Below are 14,689 nucleotides of genomic sequence, written 5' to 3' on the forward strand. Positions count from 1 at the left end.
CAACAATCGGCAGTACACTGGATACAGTGAAGATGATGGGCGGGGGATGTAACTTGGTTGGTGTGTAAGGGGCGGTGCTAAGGGAGGATGCTTAACCAGGGAATCAGTAAAGTGATTCATGAGGTTTATCAGGATCGAATAGAGGGAGTGGCTTGTGAAGGGACGTAAGAGTTACTAATCACGTGGTAACATTATGCAGGTGATTGGAGACCAGAGGCGACGGGGGAGTGGCTTGTGTACTGGTGGGCGGGAGGTCTGAACTCGTCATTGGGTGTAGTGGTCATTGGGTGCGCGCGATGTGATTGTCTCAAATGGTGCGGAGAATATTCCGAGCTCTGTGATTGGCCGGTTGCCTGTGTGGCTTTGGAGGAATGCGCTGAGCTCTGTGATTGGAGGAGAGGCGGAAGGGCCGTATAGTGAGGAAAGGAAACATGGCTGCGGAGCCGACTAAAGCAGACATTCAATCCGTGTTCAAGAGGCTGCGGGCTGTACCGACCAACAAGGTGAGGAGGGAGAGGAGCTGAGGGGGGCGGGCCTGGCCGGAACTTGGGTGGGTGGGGCTTGTTATGGTGTCCTTATCTGTCAGGATTGTGCTGCTGCTGGAGGACTACAAGTCCCAGCATGGAGGGGATTCATGCCAAGCCATGTATAGTGGGGGGTGGATACAAGAGAACTCCATTAACCCTTCCACACCTGCCATTACCACACTGTTAGGTTTATTTTCTTAACATTTTAGGCCTGAAGCTTAGTTTATCCCCCCAATCATTTATATATGCTCCCAGAAAGTACAGCAGTGGCAGTTCAGGTGTTCTGCGTCATGTAATATCAGAGCAATGGATTATATAATCTGTATTTTCTGTATATAATGCACCGCAGTGAAGGCAGAACTCCAGGAGAAGCAAATATTGAGTAAATGCATTCATCCTGTGTATTCTCCCTTCAGTCTTGGTGTGCCTTGTGTATTTCCTCCAGATCTGTGCTGTAACTTCCCCCTCCGTGATAAAGACCGCTCACAGCTGCTCTCTATCCTTGTGCAGGGTCACTGGTCTGGTCTCCGCCCCCTCATGTAGCCTGTAGTGGGTGGAACCTGCTGGGTACCGCCCACCGCTCTTCCCTCTGCACAGTACAGTGATGATGTCACTGCTACTTCTACAAAGTCCTATCTGGGTTTGCAAAGGCTTATTAATGCACAAAAAGTGGGTTTGTATCCTTTATGGTTATTGAACGTTATATTAGCAGGCATAAAGAAAGGGATATTCCAGAGATAAGACTATAATCCTTCCACTTTATAAATCACTGGTCCGACCACATCTGGAGTATTCTGTCCAGTTCTGGTCACCGGTCCTCAGGAGGGATGTGTTGGAGCTGGAGAGAGTCCAGAGAAGGGCAACTAAACTACTTAGGGGATTGGAGGACCTTAAAGAGGAAGTAAACCCTCCTCTGACACTTTTACCTATAGGTGATCCTATGATAAGACTTACCTATAGGTACTGTAAATATCTCCTAAACATGCACCGTTTAGGAGATATTTACCTTACATGCAGCCAGTGACGTCACTGGCGCATGCGCTCTGAAGGAACGGCCGCTGGTGCCGTTCCTTCAGAGTCCCCGTGCCGTGACCGTTGGCTCCCGCGCGCGGTAGTGACGTCACCGCGGCTCCGGCCAATCAGATGGCCGGATGCCGCGATCCCGGAAGACGGGCGGCTGAACATGTCGCCCGTCATAGAGGTGAGCGGACGGCACGGCGGGGGCTCGTTCTAAGGTAAGTATTGCATAATGAGCTAGTATGCGATGCATACTAGCTCATTATGTGTTTCTCTTTCAGGGTGAAAATGGAAAAAAAAATTGAGTTTACAACCTCTTTAATTATGAAGAGCATTTACAAGCGATTGATTTATTCTCCCTAGAGAAGAGACGCCTGAGAGGGGACATGATAGCAATTTATAAATACCTCAACGGTGATCTCAGCATAGAAACAAAGATTCAGTTGCAAGGAATGCATGAGGACACGAGGCCATACAATGCGATTAGAGGAGAAGCATTTTAACCTCAGGCTACGCAGGGGGTTCTTTACAGCAAGGAATTCTCAACCACAAATGGTGGTACCTGCGGGGAGTATGGCTACTTTTAAAAGACTCTTGGACGTACATCTCAATGATCAGAAAATTCAGGGGTATGGGAAATGAATACGTCCACACACACCTACACAGGTTGAACTGGATGGACTATTGTCTTTATTCAACCTCACCTACTATGTAACTATTTGAGTGAAAGTGTTTTGTGCTGGCAGTTCAGGTTTAATATTCGCACACACGAACACAAATTAATGCCCAATTTCGGTGCATGGAATGATCCACAGGTGACGCTTTAACCACCTGCCATATAGTAAAATGACAGAGAGCGGGATCCCCTGAGACGGCATCATATGATTCGCGTGCGCCCACAGTCGTAACCATATCCTTAAACCTGGCACGACCCTTAATCTCAGTAAAGAGCTGATGATGTGACTCTTTACCCATTTGATCAGCTGTGTCCAATCACAGTCAATCACCTGTAAATATGGAAGTGCCATTTATGGGCTCTCCTCACCTCACTGACAGTGTGTGAGGAGAGAAGAGCCAATCAGCAGCATCTCCTCACAGGGGAGGCTGTACAGGAAATTTGGGCCCTGATAATCAGTGCAGCCCCAGGAGTACCCATCAGTGATGTCAGTCAGTGCTCATGAGTGCGGCATATTAGTGCCACCTCAGTGCCCACCAATGAAGGAGAAAAATAGTCAGTGCTCAGACCATATGCTGTACACTGCATCAAAGAATTGTTGCTCTACATAAAGATGGCTATAAGAAGATTGCCAAGACCCTGAAACTGAGCTGCCATGACCATACAGCGGTTTAACAGGACAGGTTCCACTCAGAACAGGCCTCGCCATGGTCGACCAAAGAAGTTGAGTGCACGTGCTGAGCGTTATATCCAGAGGTTGTCTTCGGGAAATATACGTATGAGTGCTGCCAGCATTGCTGCAGAGGTTGAAGGAGTGGGGGGGTCAGCCTGTCAGTGCTCAGACCATACGCCGCACACTGCATCAAATTGATCTGCATGGCTGTCATCCCAGAAGGAAGCCTCTTCTAAAGATCATGCACAAGAAAGCCTGCAAAGAGTTTGCAGAAGACAAGCAGACTAAGGACATGGATTACCGGAACCATGCCCTGTGGTCTGATGAGACCAAGATAAACTTATTTGGTTCAGATGGTGTCAAGTGTGTGTGGCGGCAAACAGGTGAGGAGTACAAAGACAAGTGTGTCTTGCCTACAGTCATGCATGGTGGTGGGAGTGTCATGGTCTGGGGCTGCATGAGTGCTGCCGGCACTGGGGAGCTACAATTCATTGAGGGAACCATGAATGCCAACATGTACTGTGACATACTGAAGCAGAGCATGATTCCCCCCCCTCCCCCCCTTCAGGGACTGGGCCGCAGGGCAGTATCCCAACATAATGACCCCAAACACACCTCCAAGACGACCACTGCCTTGCTAAAGAAGCTGAGGGTAAAGGTGATGGACTGGCCAAGCATGTCTCCAGACCTAAACCCTATTGAGCATCTGTGGGGCATCCTCAAACAGAAGGTGGAGGAGCGCAAGGTCTCTAACATCCACCAGCTCTGTGATTTCATCATGGAGGAGTGAAAGAGGACTCCAGTGGCAACCTGTGAACCTTTTTGGGAATGGCGTTCACCAGAGCTTAAGGCAGTGCTGGGAAATAATGGTGGCCACACAAAATATTGACACTTTGGGCCCAATTTGGACATTTTCACTTAGGGGTGTACTCATTTTTGTTGCCAGCAGTTCAGACATTAATGGCTGTGTGTTGAGTTATTTTGAGGGGACAGAAAATTTACACTGTTATACAAGCTGTACACTCACTACTTTACATTGTAGCAAAGTGTCATTTCTTCAGTGTTGTCACATGAAAAGATATAATAAAATATTTACAAAAATGTGAGGGGTGTACTCACTTTTGTGAGATACTGTATCTGTTAGGTCCCTAATATCCTCTCTGCCCCCACCCTTGAATCTCATCAGGCACAGATTGTGGCTGATTATTTTATTATAGGTATTTATATAGCACTGTCAGTTCACACAACACTTTACATATATATTGTACATTCACATCAGTCCCTGCCCTCAAGGAGCGTGCAGTCTTAAGGTCACTAACTCCCATTCATACATACTGGGGCCAACGTAGACAGGAGCCAATTACCCACTCGCATGTCTTTGGAGTGTGGGAGGAAACCAGAGTACCCCGAGAAAACCCATGCAGGCACAGGGAGAACATGCAAACTCCATGCAGGTAGTGCCTTGGTTGGCATGTAAACTGCCTCTTGGCAGAAGTACTAACCACTTAGCCACTGTGTTGCCCAGGTCAATTCGTTTTTTTTTCCCTGACCACAGATATGACAGCATGAATTCAGAATTGACAAAATGCTTGTTGCTCCCTGGTTTATTGGCCGATTGGCCACTGCTGCTCCCACTGACACCCACCATGGTTGTCCCAGGCACACAGGATGAGCAGTGGAGCCCAGGATGCATGGCGGGAGGAGGGTGCCCTGCTATTCCACCCATGCAAGTGATCAGTCAGCTCTACATTTTAGAACTAAAATGAATGCAGCCACCACAACTATGAACAGGTAAACTGCAATATGACATTTTTCTTTTTGAGGTTTAGGCAGGCGCGGTTACCGGTCCTGCATGCTGAGCTGCTCTTTTCTGCGTCTGCATCCTCCCTGAGCTGTGCACAGCCCGCCAATAGAAGTAGATGCAAATGCAGAAGCTGAATGGACAAAGCCGCATGTCAAAATGCAACGTGCATGCAGTAGCAGGTGCACAAATCTGTGATAAAACTAAATTAATACCCGCGCTGGTAGATCAGCTAAAAATATGAGTCAATAAATATATATATAAAAATATATATAAAGTGCATGAATTAGAATATATGCAGCAGCTGCAACACTAAGCCAATCTTAGAAATGTAATACAAACCAAAAATTAAGCAGCGCTAGCATTAGCAATAGTGCACATCATGTGAAATAAATATTATACATTTTATAAATACATGAGAAAAATCTTAAAGCGGTTGTATCCCGCTTTTTGACACTTTTACCTACAGGTAAGCCTATAATAAGGCTTACCTGTAGGTACAAATAATATCTCCTAAACCGGCACGGTTTAGGAGATATTTACAGTGCATGCAGCCGCTCGCGCGAGCGGCGCATGCGCTCTGAAGGTCCGGGGGGACCTTCAATTAAGTTGCTGGGAGCTTGCCGGAAAATCACTCCCGCGGCTCCGGCCAATCAGCGCGCCGGAGCCGCCGAACCCGGAAGAGACGACGAGGGATCATGGCAGCGCCCGCATCGATGTCCGGGGGTCCATGTCGGGGCTTCGTTTTAAGGTAAGTTACACATAATGGGCTAGTATGCGATGCATACTAGCTCATTATGCCTTTGTCTTGCAGGTTTTTTTTTTTTATAGGGTTTACAACCGCTTTAAACGTGAAAAAATATTGTAGATAAAAGAAAAGTCCTTAAACGTGATCCAAATAAAGTGCTCAGGTGCTGAAGATTATTCAAAGTGCTCCAAAGTGATAGGTGACCCCTCTCGGTTCCCCACTCACCAAATTGCCAGAATTTTTGAGCCTTGGATATATATTGCACATAAGCCCTCTTTGCCAGGAGCTCAGAGATGTTTCTCCATATAGCCTTGGATAAGGATAGGTAAACAGTATCCACCATTTTAAAATATAGAAAGGCTGTACATGGTGAAGTATGTTTGAACAATTTATTGTGCTTTAGCAAGTCAAAAACATACTTACAAACATGTATTGGTATAAGCGCATATGTATGCCTCGTGTGAGCAGCGCTTGGCGTGCGTTCCACGATGCGGCCAGGAAGTGTCAGACCGGAAGTGACGTTCCGTCTTGTCCGTAACCGGAAGTTGCGTCTACTTCCGGTTACGGGCAAGACGGAATGTCACTTCCGGTCTGAAACATCTCTGAGCTCCTGGCAAAGAGGGCTTATGTGCAATATATATCCAAGGCTCAAAAATTCTGGCAATTTGGTGAGTGGGGAACCGAGAGGGGTCACCTATCACTTTGGAGCACTTTGAATAATCTTCAGCACTTTATTTGGATCACGTTTAAGGACTTTTGTTTTATCTACAATATTTTTTCACGTTTAAGATTTTTCTCATGTATTTATAAAATGTATAATATTTATTTCACATGATGTGCACTATCACTAATGCTAGCGCTGCTTAATTTTTGGTTTGTATTACATAGGTGCACAAATCTGAACGCAGTTGGTGTGCATTCAGATCCATGCCTCTGCTCCTGCACACGTCAGATTTAGTCCTGTCTATAGCAGAGCTAGCCTCAGGCATAGGTTGGCTCAGGTATTTGTTTATTTAAGTGATCACATCATTATATGAACATGCATTCTCGTGTCACCCTATGTGGATTGCACTTCTATACAGGGTAATCGATCAGGATTATCCAGCTCAGTCCTGGGAGTGATGGTGGTCTGGTTGGGTGAAAAATTATCTTGTATTGGTGGGCAATGCAATATTTGCTGTCCTGATGGTTATTGGAGGAGGTGTGTAGCTTCCCTCCTTCCTCCCTTCCCCCCCATTCAGAGTACAGGGTCACACAAAGGCTCCCATTGATTGCTCTGGACTTTAACACGACAAAGCTAAATGTTCTTATCAGTGGGCTTATTGGCTAATATGTTGACCCTTTTTATGGTGACTACACACCACCTGAGTTTTATTGGAGCAGCCATTCTCAACCAGGGTTCCTCCATAGTTTGCTAGGGCTTCCTTGTGTTTTGGTTGATTTTTCTTCCTATTGATGGTGCCTGCATAGTTCCCGAGCCTAGACCACTTGAAAGAACCAGCGATAGAACATCGGTGATCGTTTTTTTTTTTAGTTCTTTTTGGTATTTTGATCACCACTGTAAGGGCTTGTTTACACTATCATTTGGATGATAAACCTGCACAGTGGATCTGCATTTTTACCACCCCTCGATTGGTCCCCCTTTAGCAGGAAAGGCACTGGCCAGGAATGTACACATTCTTTGGAAATAATTACATCCTCTGTTGTGCTCAGCTACGGCCTGCCGAACACAAACCATTCACAGGACCGGGTCTGCACTGCAACTATACGCAATACACGCAGTTGTAGTTAAGGAGTCCCGCATTTAGGGAGTTATGCCTCGTACACACTCACCGATTGTTGGCCGACCGATCGGCCGTCTTTTGTCCAGTGTTGTTGTGTTGGTTGAAATGTGCTCTAGACTGCACACAAATTTTGTCGGCCAACAACAACCAACTGCAGAAGTGATGTCATGCTCTGGTCTACTTTTCGTGTGTTTTTTCTTCACTGAGCATGCCCAGTCTTGCTCAACTGTTTTTTGTCTGCCGAAATCTGTACTGACTGAGGAACAATCGGCTGTTCTGCTGACGGCCAACAAATTTTATAGCATGCACACCAGATTTTGTTCGGCCGAAAAGTCGCAGTCGGTTGTCGGAAGCATCATACTAACAAGCCGATAATCGGCCAATCGGGCGGCGTCCGAAAATTCACGGGCAACAATCGGTACGTGTGTACGAGGCTTTAAAACAAGTGGTGAGGAGGCAATACAGTGCCACCTCACCACCTGTCGGATGCTTGGGAGGGTTCTCAACATGAATCACTCTTCAGAGTAAAGCAAGTGTAAATGAGGCCTAAGGGAGACATTCTTCATGAATCGTTAGCTGTTCCCCCCAGGCCTAAATAATTTCAAGGATTCCTCTGGGGTAAAAAGGCTGAAAGGCTTGTTTCGAGGAATGGCCAGTCAATGCATTACTATGAATGTGTAGTGGAGGTGAACCAACCGGCATTGCTGCTTCCATCCAGGTCCTGCCAACTCCATATAGTGAGTTGACATATGCTGGTCAGAACTGCCTGTGTACTAGTGGAGTGAAGATAGGATCAGGGTGAAGGACCAAAGCTTACATTTTAAATGTTAGGCACCATTCGCAATTCCCTTCTTTCCGTCCTTTGTTAACTGGAGCCTACACACGATACGAAAATCGGATGGAAAATTTCGTCCGAACGATCTTAGTATGGTGCTTTCAACAGCCACTTAAGAATTTTCGAAATCCAAAAACTGGATGTGCATGCTATAAAATTTTTATCGTACGTCAACACGTCTGATTTTCATTTAATTAGTACAGTTTTCGTCCGAAAAAAAATCGTAAGAGCAAGACTAGGCATGCTCATAGACGAAAGAACACATACAAAGCAATTCAACACATGACATCACTTCTGAAGTTGCATTCTGTCGTACGGGAATTGCCGTATGAGACTCCATTCACACTAGTCCGACTCGGACCGCGACTTGTCAGCCTGACAAGTCGCGGTCGGTCGCGCTCCCATTGTTCGGTTCAGGAACCGTTCTAATAGGAGCGACACAAGTCGCTCCGACTTAGAAAAAGGGTCCTGTACTACTTTGGGGCGACTTGCATAGACATTCATTTTATGAAGTCCGTGCAAGTCGCGCCGAAGTCGCGCTGCACGCGACTTCACAGGTCGCCCCTAAGTCGGAGCGACGTAGTATGAACCGGCAGTAACCTCTTCATTTTCCATATGAGACTAGCATGCAACAAAAAACGGACGACAGATCGTTCGATAATCTGATCGTGTGTACGAGGCTTTAGCCTTGAGATCTGTACAGGAACACAGTGTTTCTGCTCAGGGTTTGGGATTTTCAGGCACTTTTCTAGTGCACCAGTTCCCCCAAACTATTTGTATCAGGAATCTGATGACCTGGGAATCCCCCCTTCTTTTCCCTGCTTGTGATGTTGGAGAGGTAATTCAAGACACACCTTGCTGGGGCTTCTTGCTTTCTCTCGGGTACAAATACTCTAGGGCTGGGTTCACACATATGCGAATTGAATGCATTTTTAACCGCATCCAATTCGCATAAAGTGAACGGCTTTCAGTGCAGATGGTTCACACATGCGGGGCAGTGGCGGTGCAGGTTCAAAAAGGGTCCTGTGCATTTTTTGGCGATTTCAGATAAAAATTTATAAAAATTTGCACCTGAATCCCACCTGAACTGGTGAACAGAAACGTACCGGACAGCCGCACTGAAACCGCAGCCGCATATGTGTGAACCCAGCCTGAGGCCTGGTTCACACCCATGTGTTTTTCAGTTTTGCACCCTAGTCCGTTTAACATGGTTTTCTATGTTTCACATTTACACAAGTGCATTTTCCACCGCTGTGCTTTTTGGAAAGGGTTAGGGACTTTTGTTCTGCAGCAGGTTGCATTATTGGTTCCATAGACTTCAATGCAAACCCATCAAAAACGCAGTGCTTGCATATTTTTATGTGTTATTCTCCTGCAAAACAAAAGAACTCCCAAAAATGCAAAACGCATCAAAAACCTATTTAAAATGTGTCCGGAAAATGCATCAGCTGCAGTCTGCATAAGTGTCAACCAGGCCTAATGCAGGGTTTCTAAACCAGAGTTCCATGGAACCCTAGGGTTCCTCTAGAGGTTACTATGGGTTTCTTGAGCAATAAGCAAAATCTGACTTTCAGCTAATCCCCACTGACACCATTGATCTTTTTAGTGATCTGTAAGAGGGAATTCTTCCCAATCACAAGTGTGAGGAGTATTCTTCCTAGTCTTGAGCATCACACTAACGTATCATGAGTTGTAGATATAGTAATTATTAGTGGGGGTTCCCTGACACCATGCTGAGAAGGTTGAGAAATTCTGCTTTAATGTAGCTAACTAAAAAAAGAAGCGGTTTTGGGAACCAATCAAAGCTGCTTGTCTTTTTGCTGTTGATTTTATAATCTGTTTCTTGAACTTGTAATTTTTTTCTTGGGACAATTGACATTCCAGGATTTTGCAGAAGTAAAATATTGTATGACCACCATTAGTAATGGGTCTGATCGTCTTAGAATAAAGACGCACTTGTGGTTAAATAGTGCAGATATGAATGTGCCCTTATCCTTTACACTGGGATTGCATGATATGCAAGTATTCATATGATCCCGAAGGCACATGCACCATTAATGTGGCCAGAAAGGAAGGAAAATGGTTAATTTATGTTGAACTATGTTTATGTTAGGTGCTGTCAGGGTGCAGACAGCAGACCAGCGTATGAGTTAGGACATGTCTGTAGGGCACACCTTTCCTTTTCCTTATGAAGTTTATTACGAGTGTATTTGCTTTTTCGTGTGAATGTTATCCCTGACCTATCAACGCTGTTTACATTTCACCCTGTTAGTAAATGATGGTTTATCTTTTATAATTAAAGGAGTAGTATACCCAAAGCTCTTTTGGCCATATTTCTTCTATAGGTCACAGGACTGCGCTTAGTTCTGCATTGCTGTCACCTAGATTCAGTTAAAGCCTGCGGTTAGCTGGCATCGCAGAACTGGTCCATGCTCTGCAAGTATCCCGACAATAATGTCAGGTTCTGCCCAGATGCCTGATGAGCAGCTGACTTGGCCTCTTAGTGAGCCGCTGATAGTCAGAGCCAGTAATTCTCATCCACTCCACAGCTGGATACTTCAGTGAGCGCTGGAGGGGCAGAGCATGGAGCAGTGATTATCACTGCTCAGTTCAGTGAAGACCGAGAATGATCAGCTGTCTTTAAATTGCTCAGCTCTCAGTGTAGAGTCAGCAGGGGACATCTACAGCATCGAATCGATGCTGCAGCCATCTAGGTAAGTAGAAATGTTTGTTATTTTCGATTTCCACAATTCTCTTTTAAAGTGTGTGTGTGTGTGTGTGTGTGTGTATGTATGTATGTATATATATATATATATATATATATATATATTTTTTTTTTTTTGAAGATTCAAGCAGAACAGAGGAGGATTAGAACCCTGTCATGTTTTTAATGCGGTCTTTGTCCCTGCTAGGGAAATTTGCCCTCTTTGTCCAGCTTTTTATTGTCACAGAGTCAGAACTTAAAGTAAAATCCCAAATTTAAAGTTTTTTTTTTTTTCTTCATTGGAACCGTAGAACAGGGTAAATATATGAAAGGGGACTCCTGTCCTGGTGATCGCCATCAAAAGGGATTTCCTCTTGTATGTCTGGGATGGGAAGTGAAGTGAAACGCTCCCCAATATAACACAGACTAAAGATAGTGACAGATTTAAACCTTTTCTCTACTCTATCAAGAAGTTATGACTATACATACTACATATATGTTCCAATCGCTGAACTGGTTGCTTCATTTGTTTTTCTTGTTTCTCCAGTCCTGCTTTGATTGTGGAGCGAAGAACCCCAGCTGGGCCAGCATCCCCTATGGAGTGTTTCTATGCATTGATTGCTCCGGAATACATCGATCTCTCGGAGTTCATCTCAGCTTCATCAGGTGGGTGATAGACGTAGTATGAGCAAAGCTTTTGAAATATGTGGATATTGTATACATTAATGGCACTTTTCCACTGCAATTCCCGGCTCGGCTCCACTCGGCACTGCTTGGCCCAGCTCGGCTCAGTTTGCTTTTCCACTGCATGGTACGAGTTGGCACCTTTCAGCACTGTATAGGCTCTACTCAGCTTGCTTTGCTTTTCCACTAAAGTAGTAAGTGGGTGGGATTACAACGATTCGCTGACCAATCAGTGGCTAGTAGTGACAAACAATCAAGGCTGAATGCAAAGGATTGTGGGATATGGTATAGGTACGACCCGCTTGGAACCCCAACCGAGTTGGCACCGTTTAAGCGAGCCGTACCGAGCCGTGCCATGTAGTGGAAAAGCGCCCCTGTACCAAACCGTTCTAACACGTACCATGCAGTGGAAAAGAACCATATGTTGGTCTAGTTTGGACCTATGTAACTATGCAACATTATGTTCACTACTATGTAAATGCTATACCTGGCCAATTCTGAGAAGCTGCAAATTGCTGAAGTAGACACTGCTATTCCAGTGATCTCCACTTACTTCCAGGTTCCATGCTGAGCAGCTGCATTTCTGCATTCTTAACACAGGAGTTTGGCTACTCCAGGACCGGTGCCACTCAGATAATGCGTGTTCTGATCGGATGAAGTGGATGTTATGTCAGTGCCCTGCCTCTCCACCTTATCAAATCAGAAAATGCTTTGCATTTGTTAAAAGAGTGCAAACCATTCTCTAAGTGGCGCTTGGGCGAAGCGGCCGACCTCCTGTGTTCAGAATGCAGCAGGGCAGCCGCTCGGCGCAGGACCCAGAAGCTAGTGGAGGTCAATGGAGTAGCAGTGTCTATTTCAGTGATTTCCAGCTTCCAGGGGCATCGGCCAGGTGTGTAAAAACTTAGTTATGTTGGTCCAAACTGGATCAATGTAACTATGCATAAAATATCTGTACCTGGAAAGCGCCTGTAATGCAGCAGTTAACCCTTCGCTGTTCAGGAAGATTGTAGTAGAGGTAGACACTATAGGGGTTGATTTACTAAAACTAGAGTGCAAAATCTATTGCAGCTCTGCATAGAAACCAATCAGCTTCCAGGTTTTTTGCTTAAGTTAGAAGCTGATTGGCTACCATGCACAACTGCGCCAGAATTTGCACTCTCCCGTTTTAGTAAATTTAACCCTTATGCTTGATTCATATTTAATTCTACTGACTGGTCCTTTTAGCCTATGGACTGTTTGTTGATCAGGCACCAAACGGTGCTTGCATAAACACTTTAGAAACAATTTATTAACATAGGTTGTTAACAAGGTTTAGGTTGATGATAACCTGGCCACACAGTTTATAATAATCCTACAGTTGTTAAAGTGACACTAAATATCCTTTTGTTCCAAAAATAATTTATACACATCTACTACTTAATGGTTCTGTAATCTATTTCTCATGAAAATGTTTCCTACTGTGTTTTTCTGCGTTCTTCGTGAGCTCTGGAACCTCTGCATTTTCTGTTAATGGTGATTATATGCACACTACAAATCCAATAGACCATCTTGGGAGCAAGCAAAACAGGGTGGCTATGTTCATACATACAGTGGGACCATAGATAGTGAATGTAACCACCCCCGAAAAGAAAGACAGACAGATCATAGAGCAATAGAAAGTACTTTTTTTTTAGGTAAGAATGCATATATATATATTAATATAATATAATTTTTTTTTTTTTTTTCTTATCCGAGTATAGTGTCAGTTTGAAGCAAGGAGTAGCATTTACCACTAAGCCAGTGTTGTCTAGTTTACAGAAATGGAAGCAGTGCTGACTTGTCTCTCTCTTTCAGGTCAACTGAACTGGATTCCAACTGGAGCTGGTATCAGCTGAGGTGCATGCAAGTTGGAGGCAATGCCAACGCTGTGAGTAACTACTGGTAACAGTCTAGTTATGGTGCATGAGATTAAATTTTTCTTTAACATGACCTGTTGCAAACCTGGAAAATTTCAACCGTGTGTGTGTGTGTTTGTATGTCAACCTAACCAGAGCGTACTAAAAAAAAAAAAAAACGCATATCAAACAACAATCAGTATATCTAGCAATATAGGTAGCTGAAGGTATTTGCAAATCTCAGCCTTTTTTTTTGTTCAAAGGTCAGTTTAACACTACGTCTACCTTTCCAAGCATTCCTACAGGTTGTAAATGTAATAGGCAACCTCACTGACCTGTGGCGAAGAGCTTGGACCAATTGAAGTTACAAAAGTAGACATTTAGTTAGGCAGGCATTGTACTAATAACTCCCGCTTTCATAAGCTTAAATCCACCTTCCTGTTGTAGCAGGTGCACAATCACATGGACACCAGAGTTTGACCACACTGGCCAGTGCACGCCATAGATCTTACAGACCTGGTCAGACATGCCCCTCTATTCCTCTACACTAAATATCTCCATGAGGAAACTTCTGATAGGGATGGGGCTGTTGCTTGTATATGCCAGTACAGAGCACTAGAGTGGGTGAAGGGAAGGCAAAACTTCACGAGAAAAAAAGGTATTTTAAGACAAAAACACTTTACCATTTCCATCCCGCACTATAGCTGAAAGACGGCTGCAGCGGAACGTTCATGGACATCTTCCCGCGCGCCCCCTGGGACACTCTCTGTGACCGCTGTGTGCTTTGGACATAGTTGATCACAGATCAGGGTAAAGGGCCAATCACAGCGGCCCTTTACTGTCTGACGGCTGTGTCCAATCACAGCTGGTCACAGGTAAACAGAGTTTCCGGTTATTGTCATTCCTTTCCTTAGGCTACATGTACACGGGACGTTTTAAAAAGTCCTTTGAACGCTGGAATTTAACCGCTATGTAAAGGACTTTTAAAACGTCCGTTGTGTCGCGTTTGCAGCCGCATTTAGCGGGCGTTTGCACTCAGATCCGTTTTTAGAGTACAGTACAGTAAAAACGCAAGTGCAAAATGCGGGTGATTGCGTTTGGTCGCGTTTTGCATTTGAAACGCCGGTAAACACACGTTCTGAACATCCTGAACGCAAATAATTGATTTCCAAAAAACGACACTGAACTCAACTGCCTCTAAATGACTGTAAACGACCCTGTGTACATGGACAGATAAGATAACATAGAGGAGGGTTCAGGGGCTTCTGAAAAAAAAATGCCCAACTGCTCCTAAACGTCCGTTTATCAGCAGCAGTGTACATGAGGCCTTACACACAGACGCGTGTGGGAGGAAAGGAGAGCCGAT

At 44.9% G+C, this 14,689-nt stretch overlaps 1 protein-coding gene across 2 annotated transcripts in view; it reads left to right on the forward strand.

The window, feature by feature from the left end:
• The first annotated feature begins 356 nt into the window (after nucleotides 1–356).
• Nucleotides 357–14,689, forward strand: part of ARFGAP2 (ARF GTPase activating protein 2) — a 46,010-nt gene continuing 31,677 nt past the window's right edge. For both annotated transcript variants that reach the window (XM_082270335.1, XM_082270336.1), the window contains exons 1-3: nucleotides 357–503; nucleotides 11,313–11,431; nucleotides 13,283–13,355. In XM_082270335.1, the coding sequence (XP_082126461.1) occupies nucleotides 432–503; nucleotides 11,313–11,431; nucleotides 13,283–13,355 (264 nt within the window). In that variant the 5' untranslated portion in view covers nucleotides 357–431. The remainder of the gene's footprint in view (nucleotides 504–11,312; nucleotides 11,432–13,282; nucleotides 13,356–14,689) is intronic.

Source organism: Pelophylax lessonae (genome assembly GCF_965119305.1).
Source record: "Pelophylax lessonae genome assembly, chromosome: 10".
Taxonomy (NCBI): domain Eukaryota; kingdom Metazoa; phylum Chordata; class Amphibia; order Anura; family Ranidae; genus Pelophylax; species Pelophylax lessonae.